Below are 12,091 nucleotides of genomic sequence, written 5' to 3' on the forward strand. Positions count from 1 at the left end.
TGCACACCATAAAATCTCAAATCAAGCCAGGTGTGGTGGTGCATGCCTGTAATCCCAGCGGCTAGAAGAGGCTGAGGCAGCAGAACTGCAAGTTCAGAGCCTGCAGTAGCAACTTAGAAGGCCCTAAACAACTTAGTAAGACCCTGTCTCTAATTGAAAAAAATCTTAAAAAGGGCTGGGGATGTGGCTCAGTGGCCAAGTAGCCCTGGGTTCAATCCCTGCTACCAGAAAAACAAAAACTTGATCAATTAACAATATTACAGTAGGTCAAAGAATAACCAGAAGTGGACACATGAGTTTAGGTTGTTGCTGCAAGAAATTGAGGTGAAGCCCAGTGTGATAGTGCGCACCTGTAACCCCAGCAACTTGGGAGGGTGAGGCAGGAGGATCACAAATTCAAGACCAGCCTCAGCAATTTTGCAAGGCCCTGTCTCAAATTTTAAAAAATAAATAAATATAAAGGACTGGGGATGTACCATGGTAGTAGAGATCCCTGAATTCAACCAAAGGAAGGAATAAGGAGGGGAAGAAAGAGAAATTAGGTGAAAATAGAAGAGGAAAACAAAGGCCTGAGGAAAGTTCTTTAATATTTTAAAGACAGATCTTAGCGTGTTTATAGAGCTGGACTGTGTGTGATGAGAGGAACTCTGAAACTATAAATCTAAAGAAGAGAGAGAATAATAGATGGAGTAAAGTCTGAGCTTTGGAATAGGCACAGCTATGTCAAGTAGCATTGCATATGAGGAACTTGCCCTGAGATGATGTGAAAGCAAGTAAATCTGATTGGGTACTTATACTAGCAAATTTAGAGTCGGGATGAAGGAGTTCCTGTTCAACACTTACTCACTGGTGGTTAATATCTGGAAGATATAAATACTAGAAAATCAATTGAGGTTGGAGATCAGGAAAGGAATTCTGGCTTCTGTCAACAGCACTGTGATTTTTTTCATTTACAGTTTACATATAGGCATGAAGGCAGAAGGGAGGTTAACCCATATAGTTAATTCTTTTGCTTGCAAGTAAGAGAAACTCAAACTATCTTAAACAGAGAAAGACATTTATTAGAAGGATCACATGCTGAATAAGTTCAGGTCACAGCTGGAAAGGACCCTGGGACAGAAGTGTCTTAGGGAGTCTAGGAAGTTACTCTTTCAGCTCTCCACAAACCACATGATGGAATTTAGCTATTGATGGATCCCAAGTTTTGTGAATTACAATCCAGGCTCAAAGGAAGTTCCACCAGGCATGGTAGCACATGCTTTATGATCCCAGCTACCCTGGAGGCTAGGGAGGAAGAAAGCAAGCCTGTCTAAAGTTAAAAACAAAAGGGTTGGAGGTGCAGCTCAGTGGTTAAGTACTTGACTAGCAAGTATAAGCCCTGGATTCAAGCCCTAACATAAATAAGCTTCCTACATGAGGAAATACTTGGACAAGCCTGGTGATAATAGGTAAGGAAAAGAGCTGGTTTTAACACAGGGACTCAACAGCCATTTCAGTTGGTCTCTGCTAGGGCAGGGCAGGGCAGGTCTCCTGGTCTGGAAGGCTGGATATCCATTGGAACAGTGGATTTCTTAAGGAATTAGATTTACATTTTATAAACAGTAATTCCACAATGAACATAATTAATTCATCAAATATTTTAATGAGTCCAAATCTGATATGACCCCTGCCCACTGGGCAGCTCATCATCCAAGGAGAAACAAGACAGTTACAATGCAACTTGCTAAAGACCTGAACAGAGGTAATTACAAAACACTGTGTTTCCCAGCTGCTCCCCCAATCTGGAGCGAAGATCAGGACTGTAGGAAAAAACAACCAGTGTAGGAGAAAGACCCATTCCAACTGTTGGAATGAGTCATGTTTGCAATTCCAATTTGGTGCAGCTGCCCAAGGCAAAGTGGTAGGCCTCATTCACATTTAATAAAGCTTTACTGTGCACCTACCTACTCGGGTGGGTGCTGTGGAGACATCAAAAATTAAGACACACTGCTGCCATGGTCCCTTAGGAGATTAGGAGAGGTGGGCATGGACATTACATAAGACTCTTCTTTGTGTTCAGTCATCTATCTTTCTACCCTCCTTGAATGGACTCATTTAGTTTATGAAAAAATGTTGACTGACGCCTCATAGGTTCTGTGCTGATTCTCATGAGAATCAGGGAGAAATAAGACTCAGTTCTGGATTTTTCAGCCACTGCCTGGAGTGAATCCAAGTCCACCAGATGAAGTATAGTAAGCCAGTTCCATTTTTCCCTATTACCTGCTAGACCACAGATTAGTCTTTCTGCTGGACATGGTGGTACATGCCTGTAATCCCAGCAACTCTGAAAGTTGAGTATTACAAGTTCAAAGTCAGCCTCAGCAGTTTAGTGAGGCCCTAAATAATTTTACCAAGACCCTGTCTCAAAAAAAAAAAAAAAAAAAAAAAACAGGCTGAGGACATAGTTCAGTGGTAAAGCACCCTGGCCCCTAGGTTAAATTCCCAATTTAAAAAAAAAAAAAATCAGTCTTTCTCCCGATTCTTAGTGTGCTTATGTCTCATACCAACTTGAACCAGATAACTTTATCAAATGCCATTTAGAAAGAAAGGAAATTTAGAGGTCTGCAGCTCAGGAGAGCCCTGGTACAGCACAGCTGCCCCCAGATTCATCAACCTAGAGCTGTTAAAACAAGTATAGACCAAAGGTGTAGAGCTGGGGTTGTAACTCAGTGGTAGAGTGCTTGCCTAGCATATGTGAGGCACTGGGTTCAAATCTCAACACCACATGTAAATAAATAAAGACCCATTGGAAACTAATATATATACATAAAAGAGGTATAGAGCATACACTATGGGTACTGCCTTATTTTTGTATGACCCTTTAAAAGGGATACTGGGGGGGAAAAAAAACTAGAGAAAGATCACAAGTGGAAATTGAAACCCTGATTTAATGGGTGATTGACCAAGTCAGGCACAGTGAAGTAGCCTGTAATTCCAAGTACTCAGGAGGGTGAGAATTGCAAGTTTGAGATCAGCCTACAGGATTCAACAAACTTTGCCAGGGGTAGTGGGATTACATCTGTAATCCCTGCTACTCAGGGAGCCTGAGGCAGGAAGATTTCAAGTTCAAGGCCAGCCTCAGCAATTTAGGAAGACCCTGTCTCAAAATAAAAGGTGCTAGGGATGTAGCTAAGTGGCAAACTGTCCTGGTATCTATCCCCAGTATCAAAAAGAAAGTAAAAAGAAAAAGAAACTAGGTCATTTGAAGGACTGCCATATAGAAAATGACCTGCCTTGTGAGGTAGTGAGCCCCCTACCTCAAGGGGGGTTTTCAAGCAAGCAGTAGATCACTTGGCAGGAGTGGTGGAAAAAAATGGGCTTTTTGGCCTTGTTTGGAGAAAGAGGCAGAGTATGAGAGGTCCTGCTCCCTATAAATGGGATTTTCCTGACAGTATGCAAGGGGACAGGTAATCCTGTATGCACAAACTAAACCGACAGCACTCAAAATAGATGAAAAAGATTTTTAGCCCTGGGATCTGCTCACATAAATTATTTTAGGATAGAGTAGCTTGGAAAATTTAACAAAATGATGTCACCTCTCCTAATGGGACTGTTTTAGACACATACAGTAAGGCAGCCAATGTGGTAGAATACACTAAAGGTCAGGTATGTGAAGCAGAAGGCCTGGATTTTAGTTCTTGCTTTGCCCTGTGTGACCTAGGACGACTCCTCTCTGGATTCCTCCATGAAGTGAAAGGAAGTACAAGTTCCTTTCCATTCTAAAGCGCATTACCCCTTTGGCTGGGCCCCCCTATAGCAGATCTAGGGCTACAGTTTTGGGTCTTGGGGCTACATTTGTGGACAGCCAAAGACCACCTCTGACGGAAGCATCGGCCACACTCAAGGCAGGGGAAGGGCTTCTCCCCAGTGTGCAGCAGTTGGTGCTGAGCCAAATGGCTCCACTGGGCAAAGCGCTTGGAGCAAAGGTCACAGGCATAGGGCCGCTCGCCCGAGTGTACCCGTCGGTGACTGGCCAGCAGCGAGGGGTAGGCAAAGCGGCGGCCACAGTCGTCACAGGCATGCAGCTTCTCCTCGGTGTGCGTGCTGCGATGAATGGCTAGGGAGCCACTCCGCCGGAAGGCACGGCCGCAATCAGGGCAAGGGTAGGGCTTCTCTCCCGTGTGCAAGAGCTGGTGCTGGAGCAGTGTACTGCGCTGGGAGAAGCGGGCTTCACAGTGCTCACAGGCGTAGGGCCGCTCCCCAGAGTGCACGCGCCGGTGGCTGACCAGGCGAGACGAGGAGGAGAAGCGGCGCTCACAGTCTGGACACGGGTATGGCTTCTCACCAGTGTGGATGCGCTGGTGGATGACTAGGGCGGTGCGCTGGCGGAAGCGACGGTTGCATTCCAGGCAGGTGTAGGGCTTCTCTCCCGTGTGTGTGCGCTGGTGGATGGCTAGCAGGGAGGGGTAGGCAAAGCGACGCCCACAGCTAGGGCACTGGTGGGGCTTCTCGCCTGTGTGTGTGGTCCGGTGATTGGCTAAGGACCGGCTCCTGCGGAAGCAGCGGCCACAGTCAGGGCAGTGGTAAGGCTTCTCCCCGGTGTGGATAACCTGGTGCTGAGAAAGGTTCTTGCGCTGGGAGAAGCGTTTGCCACACTGGTCACAAACATAGGGGCACTCACCAGAGTGTGCCCGCCGGTGACTGACCAGCAGGGATGGGTAGGAAAAGCGGCGCCCGCAATCTGGGCAAGGGTAAGGCTTTTTCAGATTCTGGGCACATTTGTGGCTTTCCAGGGCCGGGTGATCAGGAAAGGTACAGCCACAGTCAGGGCAGATGGGGCCCCCAGACGTTTGCCTGGGAATCAATCGGGGTTTGCTGGGTCTCCGTCCCCGTTTGCCTTTTCTGGGTGCCTCCTTAGGTGGGAATGCTTCCTTCTCCCCATTCTTCTTTCTGGTTTCTACAGGGACACAGGGAAAAATTAATTTAAGAAATACTGGGCTCTTGTTCTTACAGTGTTATAGGTTATAAAACCCATAGACTCAGAGGCTCTACTCAGTGGTACAGCACTCGCCTAGCATGAGCCAGGCCCTGGGTTAGATCCTCAGCACCACATAAAAATAAATAAATAAAATAAAGACATTGTGTTCAGTTACAACCAAAAAATAAATATTAAAAAAAGAAAAAAAGGGCTGGGGATGTGGCTCAGTGGTTAAATATTCCTGGGTTCAATCCCCTGTACCCCTCCCCCCCAAAAAAGAGTATTAGGCAGAAATGGAAATAAATGAGGTGTAAACTGGCAGTGTCTGGGTTATAAGACCCTCTAACTAATGGCTTTCAAACTTTATTGTGCCAACTTTGGATTCAGCTAAACTATGGAAGGGTCTAAGAATTTGCATTTCTAACATGTTCTCAAGTAATGCTGCTAATCTGGAACTCTGGAACCACATTTTGAGATCCAGTGCTGTAAGTCTTGTTAATAAGGTCCTTGGACTATATTTTACCCACTGGTTCACAGATCTAGGTGCACATCCAAATCAATGGAGCTATTAAAAAAGAAATATAAACTCATAGACATTCACAAGAGAGAATAAGGGCATCTGGGGTGGGGTGTTGGTATCTGTACTTGTTACCAAGTTCCTCAAATGACTTAGATATAAACAACAGCCATTTGATAACCTTGGTAAAAACTAACTGAAAGTTTTTAAATAAGGAAATATGATCAGATCTAAATCTTAAGAAATACCTGTGGCCTTATAGAATCTGGCTCAGAAACTCCAGCCCAAACAGTTCTTTCTACCCCTGTGGGCAGATCTGGGGTCTTTCTACCTGAATGGACTTGACCAGAGCCTTACTTGATCTTGAGGAGAAATGTTTTTCACCACTTAGGGTCACACTGCCATAAAAGCATAAAGAGGCTGGATGAAGCAATGCATGTCTGTAAACCTAGTTACTCCCAGATGCTGAGGCAGAAAGATTGCAAGTTTGAGTCTTCAGTAACTGAGAAGATCCTGTCTTACAATAAAAAGGGCTGGGGATGTAGCTCAGTGGTGGAGCACCTGCTACCCTGGGCTCCACCTGGGGGTTGGGGGAATTGGGCTGCATCCCAGGCAGTGTTCCCCCATGAGGTCCCTTGCTCCCTTCAACCAAACCCAAAAACAGAAATTTAAGGTGTTTCGGTCAGAGTCCAATTTAAAGGAGGACACGACAGGGATCCTGGGAAGGAGGTAGGAGAGTGGCTATTTTAAAAAGCTCACTGATCATTCACACACACAATGGAGTACAGCAGGTGGTTAGTTTGAAAATTGACTTGATAATCTTTGTTTGTGGACCAACCCCATACCATCAAAAACAAGACCCTGGGCTGAGGATGTAGCTCAGAGGTATATCACTTGCGTAGCATGCACCAAGCCCTGGGTTCAATTCCCAACACTGCAAAGCAAACAAACAAACAACCTGACGCCCTGAAAATGAATAAAGTGTAGCAGCAACACAGAATGGATTATGGGTACCCCTAGCCAGAACAAAACTCAGTACTAAGTCATTAGAGGCTAGAACACTATAGGAGGGTTGCAGGCTCTCCGTGGGCATTTTCACTCACTCCTCTGGACTGTTAATCCTCTCCGATACTCTTGCGGATCTAGGGCAGCCGGTTCCCAGTCATCGGTATTTCGTTCCAGCCAGGAGATGAGGGCTGGCTTAGGACCTGCACATCCTGGAGAAGGAGAACCAAGTCAGAGGGCTATCCCCAGATAATCCACCCGACGGCTACTGCTGCCGACAGTCTGCCCTCTCCCTTGACACAAACCTGGTCGCAGGACAGGACCCTGATCTCCCTGCCCGCCCCCGCCCCCAAACTCCTTCTTCCCTTCTAGGCCCGGCGGAAGCGGAGTGGGGCGGGCCTCACCGAGCGCGCCCAGGTGGCCGTAAGTCTCCCGCATCACGTCTCGGTACAGGGCCCTCTGCGCGGGCCGCAGATACCCCCACTCCTCAGGGGAGAAGTACACGGCCACGTCCACAAACTTCAAGGCCCTTGGCCTCCTTCCCCTTCTCCGACTAGGTCCGGCCTCTCCTTGTCCCCGAGCAGGGAGCGGAGCCGAAGGCGGCGCCATTGGACCTGAGAAACCCGCGCCACGGCCTTTCCCTTCCCAGCCCGGACCTCTGGGCGATGACGAACCCCAAGATTTAGGAGCCCCCGCCAGCCCGGGGCTGAGCGTGGCCGGGAAGGCCCGGAGGGAATCAGAATCGGCCGCCTGCGGGGATAACGGAAACCCCTCGCTGTTATTCAGGAAACTCCTGCCCGAACTTGGGTGAAAGGCACCGGAAGATGCCTTCGGGGAAAATGGCGGCGCTGCTACTGCACCGCCTTTGCCTGTAACATAGACAGCTTCCAGCTATCGATTTTATTGACCGGAGCGCCATGCCGGCTTCCTAACCTTTTTGCCCTAAAGTGCAATGGCGCCGAGACTAGGCTTCACGCCCTTTCACCCCCGTCTCCCTGTTACTCTTGTTCATTGGCCCGCGACTGAAGATCGAACATTCTGATTGGTTTCTGGGGAAGGCGGCCTGTTTGAACGAAGCCAACGAAAGCATAAGGGCAGGAAGCTGGACCATTAGTGCAGTGTTTGAAAGAAATTGAACTCAGAACCTTGGCCTTTCTTATGCTAGCTAGCCAAGTGCTCTATCACTGAGCTAACCCCTAGCCCTTTATTTTTGTTTATTTATTTATGACTCACTAAGTTGCCCAGGCTGGTCTCGAATTTGGGATCCTCCTGCCTCAATCTCCCTTGTATCTTGGGAAAACGGGCGTGGGCCACCGCGCCCGCCCTACTAAACATTTCATTTCCTTCTTCCTTCCTTTCTCTTCTCCCTCTTTTTTTACCCCCCCCCCCCGTATTAGGGATTGAACCCAGGCGTGCTGTACCATTGAGAAAGATCCTTAGCCTTTTTTAATTTTTTAATTTTTTTTTTTTTTTAATATTTATTTATTTATTTTAGTTTTCGGCGGACACAACATCTTTGTTTGTATGTGGTGCTGAGGATCGAACCCGGGCCGCACGCATGCCAGGCGAGCGTGCTACCGCTTGAGCCACATCCCCAGCCCAATATTTATTTTTTATTTACTTATTTTTTACCGTAAAGATGATGGAACCCGGGTTGCTTTTCCACACCCCCAGGGTCTAGATAAATTGCTGATGCTAGTCTCCAACTTGCAATTCTCCTACCTCCGCCTCAGGAGTTCCTGGGGTTACTGGTGTGTGCCACCACTTGGTGCCTCATTTTATCCTTTGCTGCCATTTTCGTGAGTTGATGGATATCATCCCAGTTTAAAGAAATTTCTTAAGAGGGAATATGCGTTTCCAGGATCATATCGCTAGTGAGGAGGGGAACCAAAATTAGACCTGAGGTTGACAAGGTTTTTATTCATACCACTTGACTATCCTGATTTGCTTGCTAACTCAGGAATCAGTCTGAATTCTTGGTCTCAGGTTTGGTCTTTTTCCTAATCTCCATACATTATTCTAACAACTTTTGTTCATTGTTCATAGAATACTGCTAGGCAGTTAGGGGAGACAAAATTACAGAAATAACTCATGGGTTATGCTTTGAATGGAGTTTACAGTCTAGTGAAGCAAATTCACAACCAGTAATAACCGAATGCAACAAACATGTAAAAGGCATGCAGGTGCGCGCGCGCGCGCGCGCACACACACACACACAAATGTTGAGAGAACAAGCCACACATATTTCCCATCAGTTCCCATTTGTGTGCATTATGGTACAGAGTTTTGTAGCTCAATGCCATCACCCAGGGATACTGGGGGCAGGAGAATATACCATTTACCACATCTCTTTTCTTTTTTTCTTTGGTAGTGGGGATTGAACCCACAGATATTTTGCTACTGAACCAAACTCCTGGCCCCTTTTTATTTTGAGACAGGGTCTCACTGAAATGCTTAGGGCCTCACTAAGTTGCTGAGGCTGACCTAGATTTGTGATCCTCCTGCCTCAGCCTCCCAAGTCTCTGGGATTTCAGGTGTGCACCTGTGTGCCTGGCCCATTTGTCATCTCTCTTAGCTGGCAACATAGAAATCTTTCTAATCCAGTAATCAATATTTAAAAGCACCTACTGTAGTGAAAACAGTAACCCTTTAGCCTTCATAAAGTAAAAATAGGAATCACAAAATAAGAAATTATGAGAAAGATATTTGAATAGAGGTGATTAAAAAAAATCCTGCCCTTAACATTCTGCATTAACTAAATAAATGCAATTACTGCCATCTCAGCCTAGTGCTGTGGTGCTTACCTATCATCCAAGCTACTCAGGAGGCTGAGATGGGAGGATCATGTGAGATCATTTTAAGACCAAAGACCAACCTGGTTAACAGAGACCCCATTAAAAAAAGGTCAAAACCAAAAACATTAATTGAGTTCTTGCTCAGGGCTAAGTGGCTGTTTGTTGAACTAAATAGGGGAACTAATGGAATATCAGAGTTGCCAGGATAAGTAACAAACAATGCTTCTTTCTTTCCAGATTGATTCATCAGGTATGATGAATTTGGCCTATGAAGGTGTGGGATTTAGGGAGGACTGTGGTGCTCAATAGACATTTATTGAATAAACTGTTGAATCATAGCTACAAAGGTCTATGGCACAAAGCTAGGACTTCAGGAAAGTTCTAGGTATGAAGAGAATAATGATATTTTCTGATGTAGTCAGTGGTGGTAAAACTGAAAAGGTTAGTTGACACCTGACATTAGTGGACTTCATCCTGTGTATTAGGAAGCTTTGAAATAAGTTTATAGGAATATATGACCTACTAATGTTTCAGGAAGTTTGCAAGCTGAACTGGTAGGTTTGTACTACTCCTTCTGTGTACACACAGTTAAGTTGGGAAAATATGAGTGTAAATGTAGGCTGCTAAGGGAATAAAAAGGCAAATGAATAGCAGATATTTCACTTGAAAGGAAGTGGGGAAGGAATCAGTTCTCTGTAGTCACCAGGCATGGTGGCACATACTATAATCCCAGCAACTTGGGAGGCTGAGGCAGGAGGATTGCAAGTTCAAGGGCAACCTCAGCAAATTAACAAGAACTTCTCTCAAAATAAGACATAAAAAGGGCTGGGAGTGTAGATCAAAAGTAAAGCACACCTGAGTCCAATTCCCAATACCAAAAAAAAAAAAAAAAAAAAAAATCTGCAGTCAGCTTGCCTTGATACACAACTAAACCAGAAGATGAAGTTGAATAAGAAAGGAAAGAAAGATTAAATATGGAGGTCAGAATGTCCTGGGCCCTCTGCCCACGTCCATGCAGTGGGAAGGCAGGTCAAACTTAATGGTGCAAACTTATCCTGGCTCTTGGTTGCACAAGCCCTGTTTGGCAAGGTTTGCCATCATCCTGGTGGGAGCCACTAAGGTGGGATCTTTTTTGGTGTGTGTGGTGCTGGGGATTGAACCCAGGCCTTGTGTATGTGAGGCAGGCACTCTACCAACTGAGTTATATCCCCAACCCACTAAGGTGGGATATTGATAAGCAGAGTCATATGCTCTTAATTATAGGGAAACTTGTTGGAGAAAGAAGTAACCAGGACTTAGTGTGAGAGCAGAGTCCCTTCTCCCTCTGTATAAATTTCTGGATCCACACTGGGCATCAGGTGAAGCAAGGCTCCTATTGAAGTAAAATGGCCCATTGCAGAGAAGGTTACAGAAGACCCCAAGAGTCTACACATCAAAAGCCACACAAAAAATAAAACTAGGGCGGGGGTTGTGGCTCAGTGGTAGAGCGCTTGCCTAGCATGTGTGAGGCACTGGGTTCAATTCTCAGCACTGCATATAAATAAATAAAGGTCCATTGGCAACTAAAAGAAAAAAATTTAAAATATAACTAAATGGTGTTGAGTTTTAACTAAATACATGGCACACTAATATAGATATCATTCAAAACTCACCTTGTAGAGTCCTTGTAAGGATGATTATATTTTTTCTTCTTCTTTCGGTGGTACTGGGGATTGAACTCAGGAGCTTTACCTCTGGGGTGCATTCCAGCCCGAGGATCAAGTCTCTTGATTATTTCTACCTTCTTTCTCTTGCTTTCCACAAGACAAGAGAATTTGAACTGAAAATTATAGGGTGTTTTGAAAGCTGTGTTCTTGAATCGGGCAGCTATATGTGAGGATAGAACAGCACACAAGATTGTCTGCTCTTTCAAGGTGTAGGACCTATGTGCAAATCTCAAATTCAGAGAAACTCCACCTACCAAAGGCAGCAGCTTCCCATTTTCAGACAAAAGTACCATCACTTTTCTAGAATTCTTCCTTATTGCTGACATCCAATCTTGTATAGTATTCTTATAAGGAAAGGCTGAATTTGTTTCAGGGGTAAGCTGGCACCTTTCCCTGGTTAAAGATAGTAAAAATGGGCATTTCAATGGAAACAGACTTCTAAAAAATTTAAAAAAAAAAAAACTTAGGAGGAACAGAAAACAAATTTAAAAAGACAGTTTTTATCCTAATTGTTAGGTGCCAAATCATCAAATTCTTTACATAAAGAATATTTTGGGAACCCAGGTGTGGTGGCACACAACTGTAACTAACCCCAGCTACTCAAGACACTAAATAAAACAAGAGGATCACAAGTTTGAGACCAGCTGGGGCAACTTGGCAAGACCCTGTCTCAAAAAAATTTTTTAAAGGGATGGGGATGTAAGTCAGTGATAGAGCACCTGCCAAACTTACATAGGCCCTGGGCTCAATCCCTAGTACCCCCCCCCCACAAAAAAAAGTAAGTTCTATGGTGGGGGGATGTGCAGCTCAGTGATAAGAGCACATGCTTAGTATGCGCATGCACGCGTGCACGCACGCACATACTTAGAATAAGAAATAGGCAGTTCTGTGATGCTTCTAGTGTCAAGCTGAGGCCAATCAGAAAAGGCTTTTATTAATCAAAAGTAAACATTCATTCCTTAGGCACACTAGCCACATTTCAAATGCTAAATAACCACATGTGGCCAGTGGCTGCTCTGGGGGACAGCACCAATGCAGAACATGCCTAAGGTTGACAAAAGCTTGATTGGACAGCAATACTGTGGGTACTCAGCAAAAAAAAAAAAAAAAA

At 45.2% G+C, this 12,091-nt stretch overlaps 1 protein-coding gene and 1 long non-coding RNA gene across 2 annotated transcripts in view; one reads left to right on the forward strand and one right to left on the reverse strand.

The window, feature by feature from the left end:
* Positions 1-1,622: 1,622 nt before the first annotated feature.
* Positions 1,623-7,613, reverse strand: LOC107146951 (zinc finger protein 689). The gene is made up of 3 exons (XM_015491302.2): positions 6,884-7,613; positions 6,578-6,691; positions 1,623-4,936 (listed from the first exon to the last, which is right to left on the reverse strand). Exons 1-3 carry the CDS (start codon positions 7,086-7,088, stop codon positions 3,759-3,761), a joined length of 1,497 nt encoding a protein of 498 aa, XP_015346788.1. The 5' UTR covers positions 7,089-7,613; the 3' UTR covers positions 1,623-3,758.
* Positions 4,050-12,091, forward strand: part of LOC107146953 — a 16,107-nt gene continuing 8,065 nt past the window's right edge. Inside the window, exon 1 of the long non-coding RNA XR_001504095.1 lies at positions 4,050-4,310. This is a non-coding gene — a long non-coding RNA (uncharacterized LOC107146953). The remainder of the gene's footprint in view (positions 4,311-12,091) is intronic.

The sequence above is a fragment of the Marmota marmota genome, unplaced genomic scaffold, assembly GCF_001458135.2.
Source record: "Marmota marmota marmota unplaced genomic scaffold, marMar, whole genome shotgun sequence".
Classification (NCBI taxonomy): domain Eukaryota; kingdom Metazoa; phylum Chordata; class Mammalia; order Rodentia; family Sciuridae; genus Marmota; species Marmota marmota.